This window comes from Pinus tabuliformis, chromosome 2_2, assembly GCF_031772625.1.
Source record: "Pinus tabuliformis cultivar Carrire ecotype Pingquan chromosome 2_2, CPIR1, whole genome shotgun sequence".
NCBI lineage: Eukaryota > Viridiplantae > Streptophyta > Pinopsida > Pinales > Pinaceae > Pinus > Pinus tabuliformis.
The window spans coordinates 1,190,514,611-1,190,531,866 of record NC_142300.1 but is presented as its reverse complement, the minus strand read 5'-3'; the positions used below and the strand labels follow the sequence as shown (position 1 = coordinate 1,190,531,866).

The 17,256-nt window shown below is 33.0% G+C and overlaps 1 protein-coding gene across 4 annotated transcripts; it reads left to right on the top strand.

Annotated features, from left to right (window-relative positions):
- The first annotated feature begins 3,907 nt into the window (after positions 1-3,907).
- LOC149197755 (zinc finger CCCH domain-containing protein 18-like) lies at positions 3,908-9,268 on the top strand. Of its 4 annotated transcripts, XM_089405947.1 has the most exons (9): positions 4,501-4,941; positions 5,103-5,142; positions 5,237-6,461; positions 6,655-6,834; positions 6,975-7,060; positions 7,161-7,370; positions 8,288-8,405; positions 8,531-8,697; positions 8,806-9,268. In XM_089405947.1, the coding sequence occupies exons 1-9, from the start codon at positions 4,939-4,941 to the stop codon at positions 8,850-8,852; spliced, it is 2,076 nt and encodes a 691-aa protein (XP_089262073.1). In that variant the 5' UTR covers positions 4,501-4,938; the 3' UTR covers positions 8,853-9,268. The 4 variants fall into 4 exon arrangements, with proteins under 4 accessions (XP_089262074.1, XP_089262076.1, XP_089262073.1 ...); XM_089405948.1 differs by lacking the exons at positions 4,501-4,941; positions 5,103-5,142 and adding an exon at positions 3,908-4,059; XM_089405950.1 differs by lacking the exons at positions 4,501-4,941; positions 5,103-5,142 and adding an exon at positions 3,921-4,059 and having other exon boundaries at positions 5,264-6,461.
- Positions 9,269-17,256: the final 7,988 nt, after the last annotated feature.

Here is a 17,256-nt window from a genome sequence, read left to right as displayed (position 1 = left end):
AACACCTTGATCCATTCTAAGCTTGAGCTCTTTTTTACATTGACCTTACAAATCATCACACTTTAGCTTCATAACATTGACCTTACCAATCATCACACTTTAGGTTCATGAGTTGTATTTACACATATTTATTATTGTTCCACATTATAGCCCTATTTTGCAAGGTAGCTGTAGTGCCCCAAATAGTTGTGACCATTGTGCTTAATATTTCTTGGAAGTTGTCACCTCATGTCATTGGTCTTGACATATATATACACATATATATGTCTTGACATATATATACATATATATGTGTGGGGTTTACATATATGATAGGTTGAATTGAGTACATTGTAAGGGTCTTGTCATGGTTCTTGATTAAATTGAGTTCATTGTAAGGGTCTTGTCATTGTTCTAGATTAATATAAATATATTATAATAGATAAGAGATATGATGCTCTTATAAAGATTTTATTAAATCACGGAGATATTGATATAAAAGATGGTTATGATTTCTTTTAATGATATTAATAAAATTGGATATTTATTTTATTTTATTTATTAATTTTGTTGTATATAAATATTATATATGTTTTTTTTTATGTGTATTGGTTTAATGATAATTTAGAGTAATTGTTTTCGAAGTATCATGTTAAGTATAAGGTTTGTTGGATGTTAATTATTGATTTTAAGTTGTTTGGTTTTTTCTTTAGATTATTGATTAATATTATTAATATAAATTTATAAATTATTATTATTTTGAGAGGTATTCTCTAGTTTAATATAAAAGAGATGTTGTAATGCCATGTCATGTTATGTAAATATTTTGACTTAGTAAAATTACATAAAAAATAAAATAAATAAATAAATAAATAAATAATTATTAATAATTAAAATAGTCTAAATGTATCTTAACTCGTGATCTATTAAACATAGAGAAAAATCAAATCTCTCTATATACAAAATTTTCCTCAAATTTTACACTCCAATTTTTCTTTTCTTTTTTTAAATTTAAATTTAAAAAATTTAAACTTTAAATACTTAATAAATCCAAAACTAAAATAAATCAAAACTAATTATAACAACTTATAAAATACTTACAATTTTATTTCTAAATAAAATAAATTTATAATATATATAAACCAACAACTCCCATTTTAAAAACTATCCATAACTCCATTCTTTTAAAAACCATCCATAACTCCATTCTTCATAAAAGTAACTATGAATAATTTAAAATTTAATAAAATATTTCCATTTCCTATTATGTAACTTACTTGGTGCAATTCTCAATAATATCTCAAGTCAAACCATACCACTTTAAGATATTGAATATTTTTATATTATTAATTTATTTACTGGTTCGTTTGTGTTTTGTATTTACATTCTTTCTGCACTTGATCTAGTTTTGTAATGCAAAGAATATGACTAACGTTTAGTGGAACTTCATTCAAAGGAAATTAGTTCTTTTACCTATAAAAGACTATTAAATTTATTTATATTATTTAAAATTTATTATTTAATTAAAAATTTATATAATATTTTTTTCCAATTTCAAAAATTTATAACTATTTATTAAGTTAATAAAATTATAAAATATTGCAAATATAGAAATGAAAAATTATTTTTTATCATATTAATAAAATTATAAAATGATGTAAATATCAAACAATGAAAAATTAGACTTTGTTAAATAGTCACTTTCAACACCACATCATCACATCATCCTTTTTGAAGATCTTCATCTAACATAAGATTGACCTAGATATCTACTATTCCAAAAATCAAACCTAATTCCTAATTCATCTTATTTGTTATTTCCTTTGTAACTTGTGTAATTTGATACAATTCCAAAAATAGTCTTGCACATAGTCTATAATTTCCCTTCAAAAACCTTGATGTGTGCAGGATATCTAGTTGTTCCTCCCATTTATTTTCTAAGGATGGTGTAAACAAGGTTTTAAATATCAATTTATTTTCTAATGATGGTGTAAACAAGGTTTTAAATATCAATTTGGTTTTTAGACCTTAGAGTTAGGGAGGTCTTTGTCTTTTATTCCTAACTACTTCCTCAATTTCCTTTTCCTTTATCTTGGCAATTCCAAAGCATTTTTCCTTAAACCCTTGCTCTACTTTCCAGGATTCTTTTGCAAGGTATTAAATTTTGTTAGCTTTATGTGTTTTGAATGTGTTGGATTATAATTCAGAAGTTAAAATATTACTTACAATCTTATTTTAAAAAAATATAATTTAAAAGTTTGGTAAATTTCTAGACTAATTTATATTTTTAATTGAGTGAAATATTTTATATTTAATTGATCATAATTTTCAGTTATTTAGATTATATTTTTAAATGTATAAATATTTTAATAAAAAATATCTTTAAGTATTTGAATTATATAGGATTGATAATTCAAACTTACAATTCCAAATAAACTCATATTAGATTTTAGAGAAAATTGATGAAAATTTATTTGAAATAACACAAAAACATACAATGTTTAAACTATATTTTGTTAATTCATTAAATTTCTATAAAGGTAAAAGTTTATAAAATATCTTAACATTAATTATTATGTAAATTTTTGTTGAAAATATATACTTCTTTGTAAAAGGTTATAGGTTAAAATTAAAAATAAATAGAGTATATATATCTAAATAAATTTTAATAGTAAAATTCTTCGAGGAGTGGCATGGTTTTACTTGATTAAGGGTGATGAGTCAAACCTACATTGTCCTCACTACCGACCGATTTGACAATTGAGTTATGATGGATTTTCCCACCAGTTAAAAAAACTATAAAAATAAATCTCTTATTTTATAAATAAAAAAACTCCAAATCTCTTACACAATTTGATATTTTTTTTTGATGACAAGGGAATCGGCAACTGGGACAACGTAGCAACTTGCGTAACATGGGGTCGATTCTGGCCGCCACCACTATAACCCCTGACCCCTGGGAAACCCAACCCCCTGACCCCTGGGAAACCCCTGGAACTGCGCCTGCCCGCTATAACACAACTCCAGCTCTAGGTAAGTCAGGGGATTTGAACTCCTGACCTCAAATACAGAGTCCGCTTTACAGACAAACTACACTACAGCGCGATTACCAACTCGCCTACTCCGTGGGACTTACACAATTTGATATTTAACTTAAATACAACTTTATAGTTAAATTACTATTAATAATAATTAAAAAACTTTGACAATGAAATTTTCCAAAAACGGCTTAAAACGAAAAATTACTACAGCTAATGTGTGCATATATTTTTATGGGATCACATGCTATTTGGAAAGTGAGGTTTAATATAATAAGATAACCCATTTGCCAAAGCTGAAAAAAATTTAATTTAGAATTTAAAAATCAGCACCCACTGATAAAAGAAATCACCGCAAAGGTCCACCTAATCAAAGAGGTAAAGAGGAGGCTGCTTACCAGGGGGGTCCAATAGAATGGCAGCTGAAAAATATAATCAATAAATAAAAAAATCCACTGAAATATATAAATAATAAATAAATACCTGCCATTATTGCCCTTCCTATTCTACTTTTATTATTTTATTCTTTCAAGCAAAAAGGATACAACAAATCCCGACAGGGAAGGGAATGCCCCGGGACCACCAACACTGGTACATGCCACGTGTCATCCGTTATTTGCCCGTTAAGTTAGACGGGAATACAGACGGCAGACGGGACGGCGAGATCTGCTGTGTCTCGACGGGACGTCGGTGGTGGGGGCAGCAGAAGAGTGGGGCCCGCGATCTCCGGATTTTAAGGGTTTTGGATTACCCGCCGTCAATTTCCATCAATTACATCGTTATTAATTTTTTTTTTACGACGTAAATGGGAAATGATTTAGACCGCGTGATACCCATATACATCCTCAACGTCACGCAGGCCCTGGGGCATTACAGATGGAATTTACTGTAATGTGCCTCATTATTCCATTTTACAGGTGTAATGTGGAGGCTGTTACCCTGTATTTATCCAGGCAACGGTGTTATATTATGATGCCCAGGCTCCTGAGGGCCGTAGATAAGATCTTTTTCTGGATCAGGAATGCAAGAAGCTGAATCTGAAGTATGTTTTTAGCTGTAGTTTTCTGGCTTCTTCTGGTATATTTTGTGTGGTCAAGAAATGAGATATTTGTTGTACTCAATCAAAGTCAATGTCGGTATGATTCTGTGATGTAGTTTTGTTAGGTTGTCTAGGCATAGGCATGGAATTTGATTGATAAATTGTTTGTTACCGTATGATTTGCTAGTTAAATACAGCCAAAAATCATCAACATTCTTGTTAAAATGATGAAAATGGTCACTAAATTGTTACAAAAACTTTCAAATTTAACAGGTGTTTCAGATTTGAAATTCCTATTTGGTATGATTTGTGCTTGAGTTTAGTTCTGATAATAAGAATTTAATCATATGGGCTATAAGTGTATGAACAGTAAGAATTTGACAGCTTGCCACTATGAATACTTTTTGGTTTTATGGCTTTTTTGAATGGGATGCTAATGAAAAGAACAGTTGGATTGATACTCAATACTGCAGATTGATTTGGATTTGGTTTTTTCTCGAATCATGGGAAATTATAGTACCACTGCCCCTCTAAGATTAGCTGCCCATTTGGATTTGGTTTAGAATCATGGGAATAGTACCCTGAGCTCCCCTTCACCCCCTCTAGTAATAGCTGCCAAATATGTGTTTTTGCAGTCTAAATCTACATCTGTCAGGGCATTCAATACTTTTTCCTCGAGGCAGTTGAATTCTTGCTGTAGTCAATAGGTTTGACGGCCTGGTAACGAGGTGATGATGATGGTAGTTGAAAATAGTGGAGGCGCCAGATTTATCAGGAAAGGGCTGTTTCTATAATCGAGGCATTGTGAAAGAATGGATGGTTAAGCTAGGGATTGGAAATCAGCGCGGAGTGAGTGGATCCCTTTAGTGATTGTACTGTAATATGGTAATGATGGCGTAGGCTTTTAGTGGGTGTATAATGTATTATTATTATTACTGCAGTTCAAGCCCTTGAGGCTTCTTATAAAATTGTTTTGCCCATTACCAAGTTTCAATGGTTGGAAGCTTTACTGATTCAGCTTCTTTGTTTCCGGTATTTGATAGCAGAGAGTTTCAATTTCTGTGTGTTTCTATGAGTGGCCTTATGGTGAGCTTTTGAAAATGCATTGTGTGGTTTTTTCAGAAGTTAAGTTAGTTGTAGGAAATGTAATGTAATCTAATCGTAATAGATTGTGTTGCAGTGTACATTATGGATTTGATGTTTCCAGTTGTAGAAGGCAAAATGGATACATATGAAGCAACAAGGATTGTGTTCACAAGGATTCAGAGCATAGAACCAGAGAATGTGTCCAAGATCATTGGGTATTTGCTTCTTCAAGACCTGGGAGATCAAGAAATGATTCGCCTGGCATTTGGGCCTAATACACTCTTACAGTCCATGATTTCCAAGGCCAAGACAGAGCTTGGTTTATCATCTCCGTCCCCTCTTCAGTCACCTCTGCGCTACACTCAGTTTTCTAATTTGTTGTCTCGCTCATTCTCTTCTCCAGCACCCAATGGCTTTCATGGGGGAACTCACATTCCACATGAGCAACAGCAGGATTCAGCATTGTTCGCCCATCATGAAGTCTTGAATCCAAACCGTTTTGTAACTGATGAGCACAGCGACTTTATCAATTTGAGCCGCCAGCAAAGCTTACCCAGTGATCACAAATTTTCAGACTATCATGACCAGTTACTGAACCTCAGGGATGATTGTCAGCTCCAAGATCATCTCTTCTATCCCACTGAGAATCTTGATTCCTACAGCCTACCAAATGATAGTCATGTCTATACAGAGATGCTCTCTTTCTTGAATGGAAGCAAGACAGGATTGAATCACAGGCGATCTTATTCCATGACAGACGTTTCTGTAAGCTGTGAGCCAGTTTCTTGGAAACCATGCCTGTATTTTGCCAGGGGATATTGCAAGCATGGCTCCAGCTGCCGTTTTACTCACAGTTATTCACGCTCTGACAACGTCTCGAGTTCAATTCCCTTGGATCCCCGCTTCGAAGAAGCTTTCTCTGTGGAATCATTGGAGAGATTAGAGTTAGAACTTCAAGAATTATTGAGAGGAAGACGGGCCCCTGTTTCCATTGCTTCCCTACCTCAACTCTATTACGAGAGATTTGGGAAAACCCTGCAAGCCGAGGGATACTTGACTGAGAGCCAGAGGCATGGGAAAGCAGGATACAGCTTGACAAATCTACTAGCACGCTTGAAGAATACAGTAAGCCTCATTGATAGGCCTCATGGTCAGCACGCCATTGTTTTAGCAGAGGATGCTAACAGGTTCACAACTTATAGGCCAAGTGAACGAGATCCCTACTATTTGAGTGGTGTCAGCTCTGGATCCCGTCAAATTTACATGACATTTCCTGCTGAAAGCACCTTCACGGAGGAGGATGTTTCCAACTATTTCAGGTATGTAGTATCAGTTTCTATTATATTATCCAGTGCGGCTTTCTTGGTGGGTGGAAGGGGTAGTTAATATGGTTTTACCAGGGTTCTATGTCCTGCCAGTGACATGACATGCTTGTGCTGGTTAGTAATTGACACCAGGTGCAGGTCCCGGGCATAAAAATATCTTAAAAAAATATATTGTTGCCCCTTTCAGGATATACGGACCTGTAGAGGATGTGAGAATTCCATACCAACAGAAGCGTATGTTTGGATTTGTAACATATGTTTTCCCAGAGACTGTCAAATTGATACTGGCCAAAGGAAATCCTCACTATGTCTGCGGTGCTCGTGTTCTGGTTAAGCCATACAAGGAGAGAAACAAGCATGGAGACAGGTTAAATAAATACGTGATTTATCATAAAGCAGCCTGGTTTTGAAATTCATCTGCCAGATCCATCACATTGAGATTGTTTAGGTCTCTTAGGATAGTAACATGTAGCACGTTTCTTGCTTTTGAACTTTGACATTTTGCAGGAAAAATGGCGATAGAGGAGAACAATATGCAAGATACTTGTTGCCATCTTACAATGTAGATTCAAAGGACTATGATCTATGTCCAGGTTTGTATTCTGATTTGAGAGACTTGGTGAGGTAAATGGTTTTAATTAGGGGCAGCAGCTGGGATGAATTAATTAATGTTGGAGGTTTGTTTTATTTCAGCTCCTAGGATGTTTCAGAATTCTGAACTGATCAGAAGGCATATAGAAGAGCAAGAGCAAGCCATCGAATTGGAAAGACTACGCCTGACAGAGTTGCATCTGGCTGACCATGCGCAGAGAACTCAAAATAATAGCATCACTCTGCAACAACAAAATTCTCATTCTAATGGGCTACTCAATGTAGAGGAAGAAGAAACTCAGGTTTCAGAAGGTTAGAAGTAGTTAGAACTCAGGCGGTTAATTGTTATCTAATGTCACCACTGAGTAGCATTTATCATTCATTTTTTTCCCCTTTAGATGTGTGTTATTTGATAATACATGTGAGGCTGGTTTGTTACATTTTAATATAATATGATCTTTATGTTAATATGATATATATAGTGTTATTGTGATATGCACAGTTTTAGAGAAGTTTCAATAACTTTGATGGTTGTTTTTATTTATTTTTTTCTTTACCATGTGGTTTTAGTGATAGTATCTTTTCCATATCAACTTTCATATCTATCATGCTAAACTTGCTTTCTTCTGCTACTTTAGTGATAGGAGCTTTTCCATATGAACTTTTATATCTAGCTTAGTATACTTGGAAATGGATTTTCTGTTTCTTCTTTTCCATATCAATTTTAGATGGAGTTGTGTAATGAGACAACAATTTTGTTGTGACTAAATTTTTTGATTGTCTGAGTGTTTGAATCAATTTTTGTGGTGAAAATAGATTTAGCACTATCAAAAACCTCTTAAACACCTAAAATTCTAGAACTTAATAACTATAACCTAGATTTATCAACTTAGATTTCCAAAAATTTCTGCTTAAAACAAAATTATAACTTCATTAAACTACTACCTTTCATATCCATCATACCGAGTTTGCAAATCACTCATATTCATCATACCGAGTTTGCAAATCACTCCTATCGAATTCAACAATATAATCTTTACAGTGATAATGACTTTTCCATACCAGCTTATCATGAAGGGAACTTTGCAAACCACACTCCTGAAGAAATTTTAATTCAACTTCAAAATCAAATTCAACCATATATTCTTTATTCCTAAATCAGTTGATACTGTATACTTTCTTGCTCGGCCTTCGCCTCTATTAAATTCAGTTTATATTTTTCTGTGCAGAGCTAAACAGCTTCGATCCGCCCACGGATCACTTTGGTTATCTGCTGGATGTGCTGGATAGTGAGCAGAACCCTGAAGAAGAGCCTAAAAAACAGCAAGCCGACAATGACGAAGAATGGTAACAAGGGTTAACGGTCCTGTTTGTTTGTCTGTGTCAATGAGGTAGAGAGACATGTTTTGTTTTGTTTCAATGCACAGTGACAACAGAGAAACTCATGATTTTTGTGTATGTAAAATTTGCAGCAACGGGCACAACCTTCCTGATAGCCCTTTTGGGTTTTCTAATTCCATTAAAACAACATTGCCCCATCCCAAGAAAACGAACAACTTTTCCTTTTTCGACACCAGCCCAGCACAAGAATCATCCACTTCCATCATGACAAAGGAAGGGACTTGTTCCATGTGCCTCGGTACCTTCAAACTCATGAGCTGTGTTCTTTTTTCCCTTTAATATTTATATTCCATCCAGCTATTTCTTACTGTAGCCTGAAAGCTCTTTCCTTTCCCTATTTATGCAGATTCCATAGTGGAGCAGGTGCGGTTAGAGTGCAAGCATGTGAGGTGACACATTGCTAAATTTCATTAGAATTTGAAGCATTTGGGCATGCGGTTTCAGGTGCCTGGAGGCAAAATATCATAACGAATCTGCTGCTGAGAACACACAGCTCCACAGTGAATATGACTCAGCAAAACAGAGCCAGCGGTACGAACAGACAAGTCTGAAATTTAATACAAGAATCATCATGAAAATTGATTAGCATAAAGTTATACACAATTGGATGTAATTATACCCCATACCCACCAATAGAGCAGATGCTTTGGACATTATTATGCAATTTCTTAACAAATGTGAATAGCAAAAATACAATTAGATACAGTGGTAGCTGCTACTGGGGCAATATAGCTAGCTGTAACAGTCTATTATTTATTAAAATAACAACCTTGGAATATGGTGCAATGAATGGAATATGTTTTTATGGATTTTAGGTCCCTTCTCTTTTATATATGTAGATATCTTTTCATGTGGCAATAGCAGCAGAGCAGACATGTCAGGCATTGTGTGTGGTCAGAGGCAGGGGAGCAGAAGGTGATGTGATGGATTCCCTCCCCATAGAAATGATTTGGCCCCACCCTTGTCATATCTATTGTGCTGCAGCAGCTGCCTCACATGCCTGCAGTGCTTACTGACTTTAAGGGGTCAGTCTGGACATAAGTGTCTCTGTTTCATTTGTAAGCTTATGACGAGCCCTCTTTGGTACGCACAGCACAGCTTTTGGTACTTTCTGGTATATTGTGCGAGGCCCACTGCAGAGAGTACTTGATTGAATCTCAGCACTAATATTCAACACCATTGGTGAAGGCCACAAAGCCTGAACTCCATTTTCACTGGTTCAACTCCTGTATTGAAAAGAATATACATGCGGACTTTCGGCTTCACGCCCACATGGCCCTCCTGGGCAAACACCCCACTAGATATATTTATTTATAGAAAAAAGGGATATCCTGACTCCTTCCTGTGCCCAGAAAATGCTGCAATGTTCATATTTGAGTCTTAAAAGTCATATGAATTAACTTTCACAAATGTCTGGCATTCAACTCTAATTCTTTTTATATTGAGTGGATCAATTTAAATTCATGGTCTGGCATCACCAAGAATACAGCTATTTCGTTTGTTGCAGCGACTTCGAGACTGAATAAAAAATCACTTGATCGCAAATGAATGATAAAAAGAAACGACAAAAATCATAACCAGTCACTTGATCGCAACTGAATAATAAAAAATGAGAAAAGTCACAACCAATTGCACATAGCACTATACGAGTACTTAGCTCAGAGTAACTGAATAGTACAATAGTCCCGCCCAGGAAAAGTGATCACTGTACTCATTGACTTAGGGTCCACACATCATATAATAACAACATACCGACAAAACAAAATAAGAGGTGTCTAAGTGACTGTCAAGTAAGCCGTAGTATAAGGATGCCACAATCTCTTTGGAAAATAATGAAAATTCTGGTTTGGTTTTGAAAAAAATTGGCAGAAATTTTTTCGGAAATTTTGATTCAACTTGTCTTGACGATGAACCACATTGGCTGGTTCGAAATGTGTAGACAAACGAATTATGATGTGATTTCTGCCAATAACCTTCTCAAAAGTATTGATATGGATCACAGAAGCCTAAATTTAACAATTTGATATAACTGTCAAGTTTTTATGATTTTGAGTGACCAAGAGTTTTTAAATGTGCTCAATCTATTTCCACTATTTAAAAAATGATTCAAAAATTTCAATCTATTTCCACCATTAAAAAATGATTCAAAAAATTTCTAGGTGCTCAATCTATTTCCACTATTTAAAAAATGATTCAAAAATTTCAATCTATTTCCACCATTAAAAAATGATTCAAAAAATTTCTAGAATTACATTTCTTGAAGAAAATTTCCGCAAATTCCAACAAAAATTTGATATCAAGACATAGATCCCATTGATATCTTCTGCTTATACCTAAATCTCATTGATATCTTAATATCTTCTGCTTATAACTGTAAGATGGTTCTACATATTTAAACTTCTCATTAAATTCAATTAAGTTTTTTAATAATAATAATTTAATTAAATTTTTTAATAATAATAATTTAATATTAAAATTATAGTAATTTGCAGTCAGATATTTTTTCTGTTTATAGCTGGATTTCATTGATATCTTAATATCTTCTGCTTATAGCTGAAAGATGATTCAACATATCTAAACTTTTCATTAAATTCAATTATTTAAAAATATTAAAATTATAGTAATTTGTAGTTAGATATTAAAATAGTGTATAAGATTTTTAATAGTGAACTAAGATTATTTGCACATGGGTCAATTTAATTTTTTTAATATATATATAATAATTTAATTTTTAAATAAGATATTAAAATAAGGTATAAGATGTATATAATTTTTATTTGTGAATTAAGATTCTTCTCACATGCTATTAATTATTTTTTAGTAATATAATTTAATTTTAATATCATAATCATTTGAAATTACTTGAAATAAGATATTAAAATAGTGTATAAGATTTTTATTCGTGAGGTTCTTTTCACATACTATTAATTCTCATTGATATCTTAATATCTTCTGCTCAGCTGAAGGGTGGTTCAACATATTTAAACTTTTCATTAAATTCAATTAATTTTTTTAATAATAATAATTTAATATAATTTCTTTTCATTAAATTTATTATTTTTTTAATAATAATAATTTAATATTAAAATTATAGTAGTTTGTAGTCAGATAATAAAATAGTGTATAAGATTTTTAATAGTGAGCTAAGATTATGTCAATTTAATTTTTTTAATATATATATAAATAAATATAATAATTTAACTTTTAAATAACATATTAAATTAATGTATAAGATGTATAAGATTTTTATTTGTAATCATGATTCTTCTCACATGTTATTAATTATTTTTTAGTAATATAATTTGATTTTAAAATCACAATCATTTAAAATCAAATAGCGTATAAGAATAATAATTTAATTTTAAAATCATAGTCATCTTAAATTACTTGAAATAAGATATTAAAATAGTGTATAAAATTTTTATTAGTGAGGTTCTTTTCACATACTATTAATTCCCATTAATATCTTAATAACTTTTGCTTATAGCTCAAGGGTGGTTCAACATATTTAAACTTTTCATTAGATTCAATTATTTTTTTTAATAAAAATAATTTAATATTAGAATTATAGTAATTTGTAGTCAGATAAAAATGTTTTATTTATGATCCACATTGTCCACATAAAAATGTTTTTTTGGGTTATTAATATATTTTAAAATAAATGTTTCCTCATATCTAGAAGTAGAAAACATGTATCCATGGCATATGATCTCTCTCTCTTTATATATATATATATATATATAAAAGGTACACACTTAAATATGAGGGAATAACACATTTTGTTCATTATGGAAAAGAAAAATATAAGAGGTCTTTTACATTCAATTTTTTTTCTTTTTCTATATAAAGTTGATATAAAGTTATGTTACTTCATATGGAAATTGAAATATTTTATTTATGACTAACACTTAATTTTTTTATACTAATATTTCCTTTTTAGATATCACATGTCAACTTTATGTTGAACATAGAATGAATCTCACATCTTCTTTAAAGTGGGTTGTAAACTCCATGTTGAATAGTGAAGAAATTACAAATCTCCTACTAAAAAGTAGAAAGTGCTTATGGATTAAATTATAATTTTTTTACTATCAATTACTTAAAATATCTCTCTAGATATGAATTAGATGCAAATTATGTACTCTGGACATGAAATATTTTATTCATTGCTAACATTGAAATATTTCTTTTGTTATAATATTTATGTTCCATATTGATTTTTTTTTTAAATCTTTCTAATGTAGGTATTATATATATGGGATGATGTCACTCACAACATACTCATAACACAGGGTGTGTGTGTATATATAAACCCATGATAACATAATAACATGCATGAGAATCATAAACTGTAAACAATATATGATTGTTAGCCACTTATTTGGTAAAGATTCACTGACTAACTCTAGGACTTAGATCGTGTTGTTCAAACTCTCTCAATAATCGATCATCCTTAAGCTAGGGTCGTGACTTCATTTTGGTAACAACTTCTTCATCCATATACATATCTAGTTCTAAATACAAACAATGCCAAGGTACAACCTCCAACCAATAGGTTCACATCCCCCATCAGCCCCACACCTAAGCAATGCACCCCCTTATTTGCACTTGTAGTCCCTTGGGTATGCCACTACCTCTAGGGTGACCAACTCAGGAAGGGAAGGGATGTCGAGAGTCTGTGGCTTCTAGGAGTTCTTGCTACCCTCATGGGTCTCCAGGAATCCTCAAGGTCCTCACATAGGGACACCTATACCTATTGATCCATATCCAATTGAATAGGCGAACCACCTTTTTATAGGCTTGGTGTCCCCTGTTAGGTCCCTATAATACTAGTGTATTCCCTTATTATTATTGTCATTGTAGCCCCTTATTGTTATTTTTGTGCCCATGTTGTCCCCATATTGTTATTATTATGCCCCATAGAAGCCCACTATTTTATTTTTGTGCCCTTACATTATTATTGTTATGTCGACTTTAATTATATTGTGACCCCTTAGACTCTTATATATAGAAATGAGGTCTTGTCATTTGTATCATCCAAGAATTGTTCATTTGTGTAATGTAAAGGAGGTTCCCCCTAGAAGAGGCTATTTTTGAAGTCATTGATCTATCTCATTCTTCTATTTTGTGAGTTGGTTGCATAACAATTGGTATCAGAGCTTTGAATCTAGGGTTTCGCTGCTTCAAACAGGTCATCGTGGAATTTTTGCTATACCATTTTTTCTACGAAGCTTCAAAAGCTGAAATTAAAACCCATTTGAGCCAAAATCGTGATGAACCTCGAGACCGAATTTTAGATCTTGTCTCACTATATTTTTGGAGATATGAACTGAGGAAGTTAGGGTTTTTGCAGGCTCTTGAATTCGATCTCAAATAGGTCACCTTGGGAAAATCGTTATAACGTTTTCTCTGAGCATCAGATTGAAATTTCGTAAATAGTTACAGAAAGAGGACAAATTGTAGTTTTTTGTGTATCGTTTTCAGGTCCGAAGGTCGAAACAGTGACACGTGGCACTTCGTACAAGTTTGCTCTACTGAACCAATCTATAATCAGGTCATCGTGGGAGATTTGACATAACTCTTTCTTAAAGAATCCAATTTAGGTTTGACTTGTGGGGTTGGAAAGAGGACACAGAGGGCTATCACATGACAAAATTTCAGACCTTAGAGATCCAAAATTATAGATATACAACAGATTCAATATCGAGCTCCTACAAAGAGAAAAAATGTGTGGAGTCTTTTAAAAAAATTGCATAAGTTTAGTTTGAAAAAGTTGTTTAAAGTTATTCAAAGGGCACAGTGAAGCATATTTATCATTAATTTATGCCCCGATGAAAGAAAATGGAAACACCTATTAAGCAACCTAAAATCTCTAGCATGGCTCATGAAGAAGAGAAAGAAATGCAACATGATATATCAAAATTACAAGACTAAGTGCAACAAATTTCACTCTCACAAAAAGTAATAGAAGCTAAGATGGATGGTTTAAAGAAAGGTGTAGAAGTTAATATGGATGGTTTAGAATTAAACATTGAAGATTTGAAGAAAGACATGAAAGGTTTGAAAGGAGGTTTGGAAAAGTTGCTACAAGAAATGTTTTCTAATGGCGAAAAGATAATAGAGGAAACTCATGGTGAGAAAAAATAAATGTTAGTTATGATTTCATAGACTCTAACATTGGATTGAAGACCCACCATGTTCCAAATATTGATACGAGGAAGTTTGATGGCAAGGATGCCATAACATGGATACTACAGATGGAGCAATATTTCGATCTCCATAATATGCAAAACACACAAAAGGTATGAATTGCGACTTTATATTTGGAACCTAATCAATTTGTATGGTATCGATGGATTTTCTCTCGTAAACAAATTGTCACTTGGGAAATTTTTACGGAAGAAATGATAGCACATTATGATGATACAAAAGGCTTCAATGGTGGAGCACATTGAGGACTTCCAAAAATTGAATATAAGGGTAAAAGATAATCTAGAGGAGTATAGGATTGGTGTGTTCATAGGGACTTTAAAGGATAACATCCAACATGAGGTTCGCCTTTGAAAATCTGATTCATTGGAGAAGGCATTTAGGTTGGCAAGAAAAATTGAAAGCAAAATTATGGAAACAAGGAAGCCTATCAATCACAACTATAAAGATCGAAGTGTTGTTGCCTCTAGCCTTCTACAACCTACAAGGTTGACACCACAACAATTGGAAGAAAAAAGGCAAAAAGAGATTTGTTACAGTTGTGATAGCAAATACACTAAAGCTCATAAGTGTGCTGAGAAGAAATTATTTTACATAGATTGTCAAGAGGAAAAAAATGAATAAGAAACATCAAAAGAAGAGGATACACACCAGGGACAAACCCTAGAGAAAGAAGAAATGAATCTGACCATATCTTGTAATGCATTGGACGAAATTACCACTCCTCAAACAATCAAGATAGGACATATCAAGAAGAAAAAGGTAATAGTGTTGATTGATTCGGGCAGTACCCATAATTTTATTTGTTGTAAGATAGCGAAGGAATTGAATTGCTTCCTATACCCAGCACCAGAGTGTCAAGTGATTGTTGCAAATGGAGGAACCATAAATTGCTCTTGAAAGTGCCATAATATCAATCTATCCATGGGAGAATATGTGTTGAATAGTCCAATGATTTCCATTATAATGGGTGGTTCTGATGTTGTACAAGGATTCTAATGGATACACTATTTGGGTACGATAGCTTTTAATTTTCAAGAACTTTTCTTGAATTTTTTTCTCATAAGGAATTGAAGTTGAATTAAGGGGTATCGCAGGGAAACTGGGAAAGATAATAAGCTCTAACGACATGAAAAATCTTCTAAAGAAAGAACAATGTGGCGTAATTGCAGAATTATGTTCGTTAGAGATTCCCACATTGAAATCATCTATTTATCTAGATCTCCAAAAAGTCTTGGACAATCATTCCAAGGTATTTGAGACGCCCAAAGGCCTCCTACCTATTCGTGATTATGATCATGCTATTCATTTGATTCCAGGAAGTGTTCCTCCAAACATCAGGGCTTACAGATATCCCTTTGCCCAAAAGAGTGAAATTGAACCTATGCTTGTAGAAATGCTGAAGGTTGACATAATTCAACCTAGTCAAAGTTCTTTCTCTACTCCAGTAGTATTGGTGTACAAGAAGGATGGATCATGGCGCATGTGTCCGGATTATAGGGAGCTCAACAACCTCACTATTAAAGATAAATTTCCCATTCATGTCATTGATGAATTATTGGATGAATTGCATGGAGCAATTTACTTCACCATGTTGGACCTTCATTCAGGATATCATCAAATCAGAATGAAGACTGAAGACATTTCGAAAATAGCATTTAGAACTCATGAGGGTCATTATGAATTCTTGGTCATGCCTTTTGGCCTTACCAATGCACCTTCTACATTTCAAGGTTTGATGAATTCCATTTTCAAACCCTTCCTTAGAAAATTTGTGTTAGTATTTTTTGATGGTATACTAATCTACAACAAGTCTTGGAAGGATCATGTTCAACATGTTGATAGAGTACTCAAACTATTGGAGGAGAAACAATTATATGCAAAAACCTCCAAATGTTTATTTGGAGTACAAGAGTTGGAATATTTGGGTCATATTGTATCTCATGAAGGTGTTAAGGTGGACCCTAACAAAATTAAAGCCATTAATGAATGGAAAATGACCACATCCATAAAGCATATGTGAGGATTTCTCGAGTTGACAGGGTATTATCGCAAGTTTGTTAAGAATTATGGGATAATAGCAGCAGCTCTAACAACATTAATGAAGAAAGATGCCTTTTCTTAGACTCTAGAAGCAACGAAATCCTTTGAACATCTTAAAGAGGCAATGTGCCAACCACCGATCTTAGCTACACCAGACTTCACAAAAACCTTTATTATGGAATATGATGCCTCAGGAAATGGAATTGGTGATGTTTTAATGCAAGAAGAAAGACCCATTGCTTTTGAAAGTCGTCTAATCAAAGGAAAGTATTTACACAAAGTTGTTTATGAGAAGGAAATGTTGGAAATACTACATGCACTTAAGAAATGGTGACCTTACCTAATGGGAAGACACTTCAAGGTAAAAACAGATCATGATAGTATTAAATACTTTTTAGAACAAAGATTATCTCTAGAAGAGCAGCAAAAATGGGTCACAAAGATGTTGGGTTATGACTTTGAAATCATCTACAAAAAAGGGAAGCGAAATGTTGTTGCTGATGCATTCTCAAGAAAGGATGAGGATGTGGAAGCATTACTTTGC

Coding starts and splice junctions, on each gene's coding strand:
- LOC149197755 (XM_089405947.1), top strand. Junction 7,371..8,287: donor AGAAACTCAGGTTTCAGAAG/GTTAGAAGTAGT, acceptor TTTTCTGTGCAG/AGCTAAACAGCTTCGATCCG. Junction 8,406..8,530: donor GCCGACAATGACGAAGAATG/GTAACAAGGGTT, acceptor TAAAATTTGCAG/CAACGGGCACAACCTTCCTG.